Raw genomic sequence first — 16,371 nt, 5'->3', positions numbered from 1 at the left:
TTTTACAAACTCTGAGTGCTGAGTTTTTCTAGTGATGAATGCTTTAGTTTCTCATGGCCTAAATGATCGACTGAAGTGTGTGTATTTATACTCTCACAGATAGAATAATAAACAAGCAGTTAATGGTAAGACAATATTGCAATTACAAGAGTGAGAAATTTTGACATCAAAATCTGATTTAAAACTTCTATCAATTGTGGTCAATCGTAATAAATCATTTCTTTAAAATCATTAATGCATTAAATTAAATTAAGTATTCCCCAAAAATGTTAGCTTAGTAGGTTATATTTCTTTAATATTAAGAAATTAAGGTAGTCATCATCCTGGGTATTATCTCTATAACTTTACGTTTAGAAACTTCACAATGGATTATTACTGTGTGTTAACAAATTATTAATATGCACGATCTGTTATAAGGAAATAGATTCATGTCATGTGAAGGTACTCATAACTTAAAATACTTATTTATTTTTTTGGCTTGAGTCTAATAAATTATTTTTATGCTATTAATTTTATATAACTAAATGAGTAAAAATGTAATTTAGCATTAATTTGCCTCGAGGGTATTTTATCTCCAACTTTCCCTTTAGAAACCCCAAAAAATAGAAAAGAAAATTCACAATGAATTATTTCGGATTAATAGATTATTAATGTACATTATCTATTATAGAGAACTAGATTAATGTCATGTGAATGTACTCATCAATATATGTTAATATAATTATTTATTTGTTTTAAATGAATTTAATTATTTATTTCAATTTTATTAATTTAATATGACTAAATGAATAAAAAATAATTTAATTAATATTAATAAATAATTTATATATACTTCATGGCAAAAAAAAAAAAAAAAAAAAAAAAAATTGTAAACATTAAAATGATAGTGGACAAAACATCCTTGAAAATAGTACCATAGCAGTCATGATTCATTGCAAAAATTCAAATGTAACAACAAAAATTCCCAAAACAGTTATATTAGTACTTCCAAATCTGCTATCTGGGTAACTGATCAAAGTTACATTTAAAGCTCAATCTTGCTTGGGATAGCTTCAAACTGAGAATTATACCATAACATTTAGGGCGTGAATCAACAACTTCAAACAAAACGAAAATTGAAATCTCTATCTACAAATGATGGGAATAAAATTAATAAAAAATCTGTTAAAGAAGAGAGACAATACCGGAACAAACAAGCAGTTGATGGTAAGACAATATTGCAATTACAAGAGTGAAAGAAATTTGACATCAAAATCTGATTTAAAACTTCTATCAATTGTGGTCAATCGTAATAAATCAATTCTTTAAAAGCATTAATGCATTAAATTAAATTAAGTATTCCCCAAAAATGTTAGCTTAGTAGGTTATATTTCTTTAATATTAAGAAATTAAGGTAGTCCTCATCCTGGGTGTTATCTCTATAACTTTAGGTTTAGAAACTTCACAATGGATTATTACTGTGTGTTAATAGATTATTAATATGCATGATATGTTATAAGGAACTAGATTCATGTCATGTGAAGGTACTCATAACTTAAAATACTTATTTATTTTTTGACTTGAATCTAATAAATTATTTTTATGCTATTAATTCGATATAACTAAATGAGTAAAAATGTAATTTAGCATTAATGTGCATTGAGGGTATTTTCTCTCCAACTTTCCCTTTAGAAACCCCAAAAAATAGAAAAGAAAATTCACAATGAATTATTTCGGATTAATAGATTATTAATGTACAGTATCTATTATAGAGAACTAGATTAATGTCATTTAAATGTACACATCAATATATGTTAATATAATTATTTATTTATTTTACATGAATTTAATTATTTATTTCAATTTTATTAATTTAATATGACTAAATGAATATAAAATAATTTAATTAATATAAATAAATATTTTTAAATATACTTCATTGCAACAAAAAAAAAAAAAAAAATTTGTAAACATTAAAATGATAGTGGACAAAACATCCTTGAAAATAGTACCATAGCAGTCATGAATCATTGCAAAAATTCAAATGTAACAACAAGAATTCCCAAACAGCTATATTAGTACTTCCAAATCTGCTATCAGGGTAACTGATCAAAGTTACATTTAAAGCTCAATCTCACTCGGGATAGCTTCAAATTGAGAATTATACCGTAACATTTAGGGCGTGAATCAACAATTTCAAACAAATTCAAACGAAATGAAAATTGAAATCTCTATCTACAAATGATGAGAATAAATTAATAAAAAATCTGTTAAAGAAGAAAGACAGCACCGGATTGTAGCCAGATGAACTCTCGAGGCGATGAGTGAGGGTGTGGATGAAGTCTTGGTTTGATTTTGCAAAGGATTTCAGTTTGTCCACAGCCAAGGACACGGACACCATTTTCAGGAGCCTAATCAATCATTTTGAAAATTAAAAATTCCATCAAATCACAAATTTCTTTTAATTTTATTGTTTGCTAATGTAAATGGAAAATAGAAAAAAAAAATTAAATTGATGGAAATTGAAATTGAAGGGTAACCAGACCTATAGAATGTTGAAACAGCAGATTAGGGGTTTTTGAATTCAAGGTGGCACCCACAAAAGTGAGAAACAGAGAAAGAGAAACCCTAGAATATAAGAGTTTAGAGACCTTTAAAAACTTAGATTTTTTTTTTTTTTTGGTTGTTGTTGTTGTTGTTGTTCTTGAAATGTGAAAGCAGCAAGATTGATACATTACAATATTGTAAAACTTGCTGTAGCAATGTCAAAAAAAAAAAAAAATTTATTTTCGTTCTTAAATTTTTTTTTGTCCCTAGATTTTAAATTTTTTTTTTTATTCTTAAATTATTAAAAAGAAAATTATTTTTCGTCTATAAACTATTGAATTTTTTTCATAGTTTGTCCTTAAACTTTGAAAGATGTTTTTTTCATCCCTAAAATATTATATAACCTTTTTTTTGTTCTAATTTTGTCTCTCTATATTATTGAAAAAAAAAACTAAATCTTTACAAACTTTAGGAATGAAGAAAAAAATTTTAAGTTTAGGAATGAATTTTTTTTTTATAAAATTTAGAGACTAAAATAATATTTTAACCAGTAATAAAACAAAACAGTGTATGTAAAATGTACCAAAAACAAAAAAGAGAGAGAGAGTGTGCTTTGATTCTCGAAAGAGAAAAAAAAAAAAAAAAAGAAAAAGAAAAGGGAGTGTTGCTTTTGTTCATTCCAAATATACACTTTCATTTTTTAGAGAGAATTTTAATCTATGACGTCTGCTCCTGATAATAACTCTTTTATTATCAAATCAAGACACTAGTTAATTTTTTGTGTAGGCAGGAATTGAGCCCCAAATTTCTTATTATTTATCAGAGACTTTACTAGTTGAGTTAATTGGAACTCACATTCCAAATAAACACTTAAAATCTCAGTATATCCTGGATTGGATTTTTATGGAGCCACTGTTTTACTAATTGCTTTCTCAAAAGAAAAAAAAAAAAAAAAAAAAAAATTGAAAGGAAGAAAGAAGAAAAGTGGTTTACTAAATTTTGAGGTTAGCAAAAGACGGAGCTTGAATTTTGAGTTGGGGTGTTAAAAGTATTAAAAAAAAAATCATGAAAATGCAAATAAGCATTTACTAATTAATCAATCATGTGATTTACATTTGCTTTCGCTTTGTCACTCATCCAAACATACTAGTGCCCCACTATTTTTATTTTATTTTTATAATAAGTTTTTGTTCAAGTGTTTTGGGCTAATGATTTATGAATTGTGATTGTTTGGACTGATATATGGTTGTTTGGGCTGATTTGTGATATTGTTTATGATAATTTGTGGAGTTGTTTAGGCTAATCAACAGGGCCAAGTTTTATTTTCCTTTGACCCAATTTGAATAAGGGTTTAATATAGCTACAATGTCTTTCTTCCTACAACTTAGACAAGCACCCTTGGGCCTTAATGTGACTCCGTCCTTGGAGGGCAGGTTTGGTTTAGAATCTTTTGATTATCTAAAGGACAGAGTTTGGCTCTAACTACCAATAAGAAATAACATTTGTACTTATACTTAACCTAACTAATCAAATGAGTAACATGTATTGCACGTGATATGACACGTCTCTTTCAACCCTATACACCCAATTTGATTGACACCCCTATGGGACTATGCCAATAGCTCACCTCACCAGCCACCATCATCTCTCACTCACCTCACGTCCATTTGATTTGACAAAGATCTCGATCTACATCAACTCGAAAAGCATACACCACCTTTGATCTTTGACATCTACGTGATAACCAGCAAAATCATCTGCTTGTCGACATAACCATACCAAATTAGTCAATAACCCAAATCTTGTCGATCAACAATGATTAAGAAGTTTTCAAATCCAATGTCATTGAGTCAGTCGACATGTTGACACCAAGCACGACTAACCCATGATACATTATGTCCCCAATTGTTCTTGTTAACTTGAGTATTAAGTTGTAAGGCACAAAATTGCCGCCAAAATCTCAATAGAATATTGTAAATACCATAACTTTATGTTGAAATAACAAGCAAGACAGTGGGAGTGTGTGTAATTGTGAGGCAAGGAGTGGTAGTCATGTGATTGCACTAAGCAGACTCAAAAATTAGGAAGGGGGCTCTGGTATTTTATTTCCCATTCCTCAAGTGGAGGCCTGGACCTCAAAAAATCTTCTGAAGTATTGGAAAAAAAAAAAAAAAAACTTCATTCACGTCAAATTCTTTCGGACTTGGCTCGGGTCTATTGTATTGTGAACTGTTAAGATGATGATATGTGACCAAAAGTAAACAATTATCGCTATTTTGATGGGTCTATTACAATTGTACATCGGACCCCGTTCTTTTTTTGTTTTTTTATTTTTTATTTTTGTTTTTGTTGAGAATGACCCAATTCTTTCTTGTTTTGACAGCAATTGAGGAAAACGAGATAATAAAGATGGGATTGAATAGAGATAATCTTTGATCTTCACTAGATAATTGGATAAGTATTTTCTTGCTTTATTCAAACGAATCACTATAAAATTTATTCATCACATAACCATAAAACAACTTCCCTACTAAAACAACAAAGACTACTACGTAACCGTTGGTACCTTCTCAGTTCACAACTACTTTCTACTTAAGCAATCTATCCTAATAACAAGCAACAATTTATTTCAAACATTAACATTGCTAACAGAACAAAGCTTCCCACTCTAACGTTCCCTTCTTAAAACCTCTCCCTTATTATGCTCGCAACTATTGTAAACACCAAGTGAGAGAGTTGCGGCAACGGACACCAGAAAACAAGAATTGCTTCAAGAGAAACTGGAAAGAGTTTTGTTGAGTACATCAGAGACAATTATTCTGTAAGTTTTTTCAGTGGGGTGAAGAAAGTCCCAAAAGACATAGGTAGAAGCATCTGGACAAGTGAATTGACTAAATGGAAGACATATACTAGCGCCGCCACAGCACCCAGAGTTTGCATTTTGAAAGCCTGAAATTGTAAGAATAGTCACAAATTAGAAATGTATCACCAAATTGATGCCACAAAGTTCAATTATAATGCATCATACCACATAAACATTACAAATTGATGCTTTAACTTTTAAGAACAAAACAGTAGAAGTAATTAACAAAGAATAACCCTGGGGATACTATATATTTACGCATAAATTTTAGAAACTAGTGTCTCAACATTAACAAAAAAGAAAAATGGTTTTATTATATGAAAATTCTAAAATTATTACAAATTTTACTACAAACGATTTACAAACTAATGCGACAAAGAGTGTGATATTGTTGACAGTTTAATAACTAATAAATAAATATTTGAATAACTTTTATGAGAATAGTAGCCTATCAATTAATAAGGTTTATATAGTAAAATATGTAATATCCTTAGCATCAATATTCTATGCAACAAAGAATGTGATATTGTTGGCACTTTAATTACTAATAAATATATGAATAACCTTTATGGGATTAGTAGCCTATCAATTAGTAAGGTTTATATAGTAAAATATGTAATATCCTTGGCATCAATCTTTTATCGCATTATTGAAGTTGCATCAATTTGATATATTTCCAAATTGGCTTATAAGCCTTTTTTGCAGGATTTTCTAAAAAAAAAAAAAAGCCTTTTTTGCAGGATTTTTTTTTTCTTCACTTTCTATAATTCAATAGTTCCAACTAGGGGTGATGGGTGATCGAAATTTGTAGTACCTTCAACATTTTCCATTAAAGTTGATATACTGCTAATCATATTTATTATCACGTTAATTTGTAAATACTTTAAAGAAAATTTAATAATTTGTAAATACATTATAGAAAATTTGATTGTAGTTCTAGTATTTTCCATAAGCTTATAGGCTAGGATGATAACACTACGAAAGCTTTAAGTATATGATTACCAGATCTTTTAAGAAAAAAAAAACATATAACACTTACCAAATTGCTGAGGATTACTGGCGATGTTAACTAGAGGGGTAAAGATGTCGAAAAAGACCAGCTTGGCATCGGGATGCTTGCTTTGAAGGGAGGCTATTCCTGCTTTTAACAGATTATTGTACATTTGTGCTCCCAGGTTTGCGGCCATTGAACAAGATGACCCTCCTGTAAGTCTTGCTGATGGCTCGCATCCAAATGCTACAGTACTAAGAACACCAAATCGCCTTGCCCCCAGTGCATACAATTGCTTCACAGATTTATATTTGATATGGTTAGGTGCTTGGTGCTCTTTGCTACCTCTTAGAAAAATAGATTTTTAATGAAGGGAATGACATATACATAATTAAAAAGATAAGTGGTTCTAAATCACAAACAATTACACAACTCTTTTTTTACAACTTTAATGTGACTAAACTGTGAATAATTATTTATCACTTACACATAAATTTACTATTTTTTTTTTATCACATACACTCTGTCACATCATAGCAAAGAAATTGTATAATAGTTTACGATACTAGGCTTTTTTCTTAAAAGTTACTTAGGGCCTTCATAAGTCATAAAGAAAGAAATTTACCTCCAAAAATGTGGTAGACCAGGTAACCAATTGAGCACAATATGCAGGAAAAGTATACTCTAATTTCCTCATACCAGCAGTATATGATACTCCAATGTCATTGTTGCCTGCTGACATTAGAACAAGGCTGTTGGCTATGATGGCTTTTGCTTTCTCTTCACCAGCAACCCCTGTTAGCTTCCCTATGTAATCCTTGAAGTATTGTAACTGCTGGGACATTGCTACAACTCCCTGATTCCAACAAAACAATTAAATTGCAAGAAAACCTAGAATTTTAAAAGCACAGTAAATAATGTATAATTATTAGATTAAGGAAAATATTAATTCAGCTCTTCTAATCGGATTTTTTGTTGTCTCGTGTTTTTGGTATTGGATCCCATCACCTAAAACATGGAGGGGCAGAAGATACAATTGTGGGAGTTGAAGTACTATCCTCTAGATTATTTGAAAGCCAACAAATGTCGAAATTTTTATGAATAAAAGAGAGAGGAGGGGCATCACATCCCTTGTCTTGTGGTTCTGCTAGGTAACAATTTAGTTTTAAGACTTTCAATTCTTAAATTTCACCTCCTAAATTTTGTTTTAAAATTAAATTATTAGGGTTTTGTCCAAATTCTATTTTGCATGTTTTGGTTGAAAAAATTACCTCCTTTTGATTCCATCCAATAACAATTTAGTTCCACGATTTTCTTAATTGTTACATTTTGATTCCTAAAGTTTAAATTTAGATGAAATCAAAAGAATTACTTTTGACAAAATCCAAACAATTTGATTTTTGTCCAAAACATAATGCGGCTAAATGTAACAATTGAAGGTTTGTATACTAAATTGTGATAGAGCCAAATTAAAAAAAGGGCAAACATTTATGTCCAATTAAATAAATATAAAAGATAGATACCAATGTACTAGATGTTAATGGATCAATTCCCGAACCACCAGAAGCAAAGCCTACACCAGTTAGGAGATCATCATTTTGAAGGTCTGGTTTAAGATAAGCTGGCACAGTATCTTTAATTCCCAAGGCCTCCGCTGAAATGAATATGAAATGGATGAATAACCACAACAATTTGGTGTTATTTTCAAATTAAACCTTAAAGTTTTGAGCGTATTACTTTCAACCCTATAGTTTAAAAATTACTATAATTTAGATTTTTTTTTTAAGTCACTTTCAACTAAAATTTTTTGGTTTTTTTTTAAGGTTTTTTTTTTGGTTTTTTTTTTTTTCAACTAAAATAACAAAAACTTACGTAGACTATACCTAGAATTTTTTGGACACCAGAACTCAAAAGCAGAAACAGAAACTTTTTATACATAGTACATAAAATATGCATCATGCATGAGAGAGAGATGTTTGGTAAGTAAAAGAGTTTACGATATTATACCTATCAAGTCTGTGGGGTTTTTTCCATTGCAAAATCTTCCCGTTGCTACTTTTCCCGGGAAGTCTCTTCCATACGGAGGGTAATTGCACCTACCTGAGAGAAGATTGTTATTCATGCCTGTATCAAGAATCGAATCTCCAAAGGAGAAAATCGCCGAAAATGTTTTATTTGCTTGAGCTCCTATGGTGCAGAAAAATAGACAAGCACTAGCTTGAAGTATGAAAAGTATAAATGAAGATGCAGAAGCCATTTTTACAAACTCTGAGTGCTGAGTTTTTCTAGTGATGAATGCTTTAGTTTCTCACGGCCTAAATGAAGTCTGAAGTGTGTATTTATACTCTCACAGATAGAATAATAAACAAGCAGTTAATGGTAAGACATTGAAACTACAAGAGGCAAAGAAATTTGACATCAAAATCTGATTTAAAACTTATATCAATTGTGGACGTCAATCTTAATAAATCATTTCTTTAAAAGCATTAATGCATTAAATTAAATTAAATATTCCCCAAAAATGTTAGCTTAGTAGGTTATATTTCTTTAATATTAAGAAATTAAGGTAGTCCTCATCCTGGGGTATTATCTCTATAACTTTACGTTTAGAAACTTCACAATGGATTATTACTGTTTGTTAATATATTATTAATATGCATGATCTGTTATAAGGAACTAGATTCATGTCATGTGAAGGTACTCATAACCTAAAATACTTATTTATTTTTTGACTTTTTTTTTTGAGAATTATTTTTTGACTTGAATCTAATAAATTATTTTTATATTATTAATTTGATATAACTAATGAGTAAAAATGTAATTTAGTATTAATGTGTAGGGTGTTTTCTCTCCAACTTTCCCTTTAGAAACCCCAAAAACAAGAAAATTCATAATGAATTATTCCGGGGTAATAGATTATTAATGTACATTATCTATTATACTCTCTAAAAAAAATGTACATTATCTATTATAGAGAACTAGATTAATGTCATGTGAATGTACTCATCAATATATTTTAAAATAATTATTTATTTATTTTACATGAATTTAATTATTTATTTTGATTTTATTAATTCAATATAACTAAATTAATATAAAATAATTTACTTAATATAAATAAATATTTTTAAATATACTTCATTGCACAAAAAACAAAAAAAAAATTGTAAATATACAATGATGATATTATTTTATGTCTAATATGTATATTATTAGAGTTAAGTTTAAGTAACACCTGATGTATTCAGTAACAAAGCCAAGAAAATTGTTTTTGAGAGGCCGCAATTAACCTTAATTTTATAGATATGTAATATTTTATATCCTGTATCTAATTACACTATATCTAATAAAGCAGAAAAAAAAAAACCTACATTTTTTATATATATAAACGAGATATGGTTTACAACTTATGGTAAAAACTCAATATCTAAATGTTAGGAGAATGTCATATATATTTTCTTGCTATGTATGTATAGTTCTAAAATTATGTGATGAAAAATTATAGTAAAATAAAAACTCCTATGGTTTTCTTTTCAAATTATGATAGATTTAATTAGAATAAATATAGTTAAATTTTTATGAGAAGAAATTAGGTGTCTTTATTTTTTTCTTATATATAATTAGACGTTTATGGGAAGAAAATGACACATGTCGTTTCTTTGACAAAATGACACATCATCATTAAATACATCATCAAATGGTAAGGATCTAACTTTTATAATAGGATTGAAATTTTATAATGTATTTTAAATTATATTATACGTAACAAAAAAGTTAAAAACCATAACAAAAAAAGATTTTTGAACATCTTTCCAAATTGTGAGACATCTAATTAGATTAGATATAGTTAGACGTTTTTGAGAAGAAATTAATTGTCTTTTTTGTTTAGAAACAAAATTAATTGTCTTTATTATTGTATTTCTCACAATAAAATGGATTATATGCCTTTTGACACATGTAATTGCCATACATGGTTTGACAAAATGACACGTGTCACCATGGCATGCATCCTCTAATCATGAGAATTCAATTTTTATAATATAAATATAATTATACATAAATTAAGATAAGATAAGATATATATATATATATATATATAGAGGATATGGTTATTTATATAATAAATTGGCACTAAAAGCATATAATGATATAAATATAAATATTAGGCACTAGGCAGGAGATAATATCTTTATTGTATATTTACACATATTTAGTTATATTAAATTAATATAGCAAAAATAAATAATTAGTCTCATATAAGAAAAAAAAATTATATTAAGTTTTGAGTACATTCACATGGCATTAATCTGCTAGTTCCTTATAACAGATAATGTACATTAGCCTCCCAAGCATGAGGATAAATTGTTTAGCTCTTTAGGGGTGAAAAGTTCTTGGATTATTTGGTAATTGGTTTTGGTGGGTGGGGTCAGTTGCCCATAGGAATTTAATTAATTGTTGTATAGTATGCTTGCGACATGTAACTAATAGGAGTTAAGTTCCCCTACATGATCACAAACAAAAAGATAATGTACATTAATAATCTAATAACACAAAGTAATCCATTATTGTGGACACAACGAGAAATGGGAGCCCAAGTCGTAAGGGGTGCAAAAATGCGGTGTCTATTGTATAGTTACATTTTCCAAATAGAAAGTTGGAGAGAAATACCCAAAATAAGGATTACCTTAACTTCTTAAGGACAAAATTTGGTTATAAACTTGGTTACAGTCTAAGGGTACAACACCTACTAGAAGAAACTAACACGACTACATATTTTAAATATCTTATTTTTGGATTGAATTTTCTTTATATTCTTAACACATATGTCAAGTTTTGTGTTAATCAGATGTTATTTACCGTTTGATCTATACACTTATTTTTTATATATAATTTTAAACTTCAAAAACTTTAAATTTAAATATTTGATTGATAACATAGCTATTGATCTTTAATCTTCTAAAAATTTTATAAGAATAAAAGATATAAGAATACACCTATAGTGAATTTGTTAAAATTCACATTTAATAAAAAAAAAAAAAATAGTGATTGAAATTGTAGTCTTAAACTGTTAGAAATTTAGACCCCTTAAAACAACAATTGAATTAACCTAGTTGATTAGCCAAGTGATTAATTTAGTCAAATTATACAAAACTAGGTTATCATAATCAAATAATCATATCAAGAATATATAGTAGCGGAAAAGAAAATAACACAAGATATGATGACCTAGGAAACCATACGGTAAAAACCTGGGGAGGATTTGACCTAACTATCCTCAAGGTAAACCTGAATCCACTATGCGAAAGAATCGAAGTTCATACAAAAGGATTTACAAGCTCCCCGTTTGACTTCCTAATGCTACCCACCAGTAGAACTTATTGACACGACCACGTGCAAGCTCCAAATCCACGGACTCCCTCTTTCTTGGATTCTCCAATCAGCTACAAGCACCCACGCTTATTATTCTTTAAGCTCCAATGGCAGCAACTGAGTTGATCATCAAGATGTTGATACTATCTCTACCTTGAAAACCCTAAGTTTATATGAAGGAAAGCTCTTCAAAGATCTCACAAGAGATTCACACAAATCGCAAATATGAGTAACAAAGACTTAGAGAGGTTTGGGTACAAAACCCTAAATACAAAAGAGGCACTCTCTTCTCTCTCACAAAAGTCTAAACAACGTGGTTTAGGGTTTCCTTTATATAGTGGGAGAAGTAGATCTGAAACCCTAATCCTTAATGGGCTTAAGCTGCTGTTTGGGCCGACTTAAAATTCTGCAGATACGATTTTCGATTGATCGAGCCTGTTCTTCGATCGATCGAACCAGGCAGAATATGAAGTCTTCTTCCTGCAGCTTGTATATTCTTAAATCTTGACTTGAATCACCTTGAGCATTGTCTAATAAAACCTATAGACTCTAAGATCTATATCTAGACAAGTTTGTGTTCATGATTTGTCAATTGTTCTAAACATTTAGAGCCTAACAAACTCCCTTTTTGGCAATTCGTGACAAAACTTTCATACAAAATGAAATGCTCAAATACAAGAATAACCTAATACAATAAAATGCCCATTACAACAAATTCAACCTAACTACTATCTATCAGTTGCAAGTATAGATAGTAGCTCAATTGAATCAACCTGTATATTTCCTCAAACACTAAACAAAACGCATAAATGCATGTGCGGAAAATACAAGTAATCAAAAATAAATTCTTGATTTCACATAACACAAAATAAAGACATATATCAATGAAGAACTCATAAATATAAATCAATAAGAAGTGAAACAAGAAACATATAAATCAAAATAAATTCTTACTCTCCCCTTAAGTTAGATACATCAAAATTTTTTTATATTCTCCCCCTAAACTAAACAAACAGGTCATCTATGTCTCCCCCTTTTTGTCATGTATTGACAAAGACTACCTAATTAGAAGGTAGACAGAAAATATATGCAATAGAGTACGAGAAAATAGAGACAACTCTCCCTAAGAAGAGCAACAACTCCCCATAAGAACCACAAAGGTTAAAAAAATTTCTCCCCCTATAAAAATAGGAAAAACAAAACAAGTTTTGGAAAAAACAGTTTTAGGGACAAAATAAAGGGGGGTGGGGATAAATAAAAAGATGCAAACCAAGTTTTTAAACAAAACTAAGTTGAGGATACACATGAAGAAAAAAATATTCTCTCTTTCAATAAAATGCAAATATGGCACTTTGTGACCCATAAATAGTTGCATGAGTAGAGAAAATATTTGCACATTGATTATCCATCATATCTTTTAAGAAAAAAATTTCTGCAGTTTACACATAAGAAATAGCATATACTAGAATGTACAAAACTAAAAAATTAATCAATCAATTTTTAAATCAAGTTGAGTACCCAATTTAGCAAAGTGTATGCATGTTATATGTGAAAATAATGAGAGATATGACTGCAAAACTGCAAGATGGATACAAAAACAATGTAATGCATGTAAATCCTAAACACAAATGATGCATGAAAAAAATTTTTGGTCAAAAACATAGAAACTGAAAATTTTTCAATTTCGATCGATCGAGAATCGATCGAACATCAATCGAGTCAGGCAAACTCAAACCAAAAATTTTAATCGCAATTTCGATTGATCGAAAAATAGGTTTGATCGATCGAAAGTCTGGAAAAATTAGATTTTTGAAAAACAGAGCATTTTAATGCAGAAACTCCTCAATGCACATTGTTTTATAAAAAATGCATGAATATGAGACGAAAAGTTTTTTAAAAATACTTGAATTTAACCTAGATCTTCCAAAATCAAATTGTCCTCAAAGCGCAAACATTAAACACATTTTGCATTAAAATCAAGGAACTTTTAATCTTGGATGGCCACAACAAAATCACACACAATATAATGTACCAAGTTTAGCAAAGAGTAACTTGTGTAGTGTGTGCAACTAGCAAAAACTTGAGATACATGTAAGGTGATATGTGAATAGCAATCAATCATAAAGTCTACAAAATTCATCACATAGAATTTAAAAGAGACTATCATCTAAAGAGTTACATCATTTAACTCTCACATCTCCTAGATCATAAACTTGCAGTCATGTAAGTTTCTTGAATTTTGCCTTATAATATACACACCAATTTTAATTATGTGATTTGGCATCAAGCTTAATAGTATACACCAATTTTAAGCATTAACATTTAAACCGAGGCTACACCTTATGTTCTTTTTGTGCATGTGCTACACTTTCTCGAGCACAGAATCTTAAGATATGCACTAAGGTGTTCATGATTGGCTAGTGAACAGTGGTGAGATGGTTATTTATGCATTTCTCAAAAGGTTCAAATCTGACAGTCAAAGACATGTGACTTCAAGATCAAGACAAAGTGATCAAAAACTATAAACATCTTTCCCACACAACATGCACTATAAAGCTCAACTAGTAAAGTGCAATAAATATGCTCATCAAAGCTAAACAAGGTACATAAACTTGTTATGTAAATATAATATGGCCATTCCTTGATTATAAATCCAAGATGTGTAATACAAAACACAAAAAACTTTTTGGTTTAAAAAAATTTATGACCAAAGACAAAAGCACACATTATGCTAAATGAACAATGCAAATCTATGCATGATAGTGCTTACTAAGCTATAAAGGGTACACAAACAAGAAATATCAATTTCTTAATTAACACACACTATTTAAGTTTCTCTACTATGTCAAGCATGTTCTAAATCAAGAGAGAGATATCATAACTCATGTAATCCTCAAAAAGAAAAAACTAGACACAAAATAAAATATTTTTGTCTTTTTGAAAATTTCAATGTTTTTGGATTTAAAAAAATAAAAAAATAAAAACAACCTAAAAAACAAAACAACCAAAAACAGAAACAAAACATGTCCACAAATAATTGAAAGCATTAAATCAGGGACAAGTCAGCAACACTCACCATAGAGAATCTTTTCTCACCCATTTAGCACGAGTCTTCAGTTTTGTAGGTGAAAATCCATGAGAGGTATAGTGTATTTGAGGAATTACACCAATATTCTAAGAGAGACTAAAATTTTGCAAATTCCTTTCACAAGCCAACAAGCTTAAACTTTTCAAAAGCATATGAAACAATTTATTTGGACTTATGGCAGGAGAAATATCATCACATATCCTAGAATGAAATACAGAATACTTAAATTTCAACTTATGACAATTGGGACGAATGTGATCGGAGGCACCACAAAAGTGACAAACAAGAACAAATTTAGGAATATCAGTATTCCTAACAGCAAATCTAGTCTCAGATTTTGGTTTTTGCCTCAACAAAGAATAATTTTGTCTAATGTGACCAACAACACCACAAAGGTGACAGGTAGGCACAAAAACGGATTTCTTTTGCACACTAGCCGCAGGTTTAGATATAGGTTTAGAAACTTCATCGTTAACATTAGAACTTTTACCTTTGTCTAACATAGCAAAATAAACCTTCTCTTTATTATTCCTCTTAAAAGGAGGGATATAAACTTTTTCAATTTTAGGCTTAAGAGAAACAGAAACATTTCTGTTATCAACAACAGGCTTGGTACTAGTCAAAATTTCAATTTTAGTTTTAGATTCAACTAACTCTTGTTCCAAGCTTTTCATCTTCTCATCTTGAGAGGAAATTTGATTTCTCAAAAATTCATTCTTTTTATTAGATTCATCCAATCTCACAATCAATTCCTTTTTTTCAAGATTAGCCAATTTTAACTCTTCCTTGAATTTCTTAGAAATTTTCAAAGATTTAGATAATTCCTTACGAAGAGTTTCAAAAGCATCAAAAAAATCAATAGAGACAATAGTGTCCTTTTTATTCAAAGCATCACAAACATGAGCAGAAAGACACTTCAAATTATCCATGATAACAGGGGTCAAGGATCAGCTCTTAGATCAAAAGATCTAAAATAGAAGAGCTACCCGTTCTGATACCACTTGTTAGAAATTTAGACCCCTTAAAACAACAATTGTATTAACCTAGTTGATTAGCCAAGTGATTAACTTAGCCAAATTATAAAAAACTAGGTTATCACAATCAAACAATCATATCAAGAATATATAGCAGTGAAAAAGAAAATAACACAAGATATAATGACCTAGGAAACCACACGGTAAAAACTTGGGGAGGATTTGACTTAAATATCCTTAAGGTAAACCTGAATCCACTATACGAAAGAATCGAAGTTCATACAAAAGGACTTACAAGCTCCCCGCTTGACTTCCTAATACTACCCACCAGTAGAACTTACTGACATGACCATGTGCAAGCTCTGAATTCATGGACTCCTTTTTTCTTAGATTCTCCAATCAGCTACAAGCATCCACGCTTGTTATTCTTTAAGCTCCAATGGCAGCAATCGAGTTGATCATCAAGATGTTAATACTATCTCTACCTTGAAAACCATAAGTTTATGTGAAGGAAAGCTCCTCAAAGATCTCACAAGAGATTCACACAAACCGTAAATAT

The 16,371-nt window shown here is 29.6% G+C and overlaps 1 protein-coding gene across 1 annotated transcript; it reads right to left on the bottom strand.

The window, feature by feature from the left end:
* Positions 1–5,004: 5,004 nt before the first annotated feature.
* LOC112036484 (GDSL esterase/lipase At1g73610) lies at positions 5,005–8,637 on the bottom strand. Its single transcript, XM_024069325.2, has 5 exons — positions 8,388–8,637; positions 7,904–8,034; positions 7,006–7,236; positions 6,429–6,675; positions 5,005–5,475 (listed from the first exon to the last, which is right to left on the bottom strand). The coding sequence occupies exons 1-5, from the start codon at positions 8,635–8,637 to the stop codon at positions 5,297–5,299; spliced, it is 1,038 nt and encodes a 345-aa protein (XP_023925093.1). The 3' UTR covers positions 5,005–5,296.
* Between the last annotated feature and the right edge of the window lie 7,734 nt (positions 8,638–16,371).

The sequence above is a fragment of the Quercus suber genome, unplaced genomic scaffold (assembly GCF_002906115.3).
Source record: "Quercus suber isolate HL8 unplaced genomic scaffold, Cork oak 2.0 scaffold_43, whole genome shotgun sequence".
NCBI lineage: Eukaryota > Viridiplantae > Streptophyta > Magnoliopsida > Fagales > Fagaceae > Quercus > Quercus suber.
This window is presented reverse-complemented; position numbering and strand designations above follow the sequence as displayed.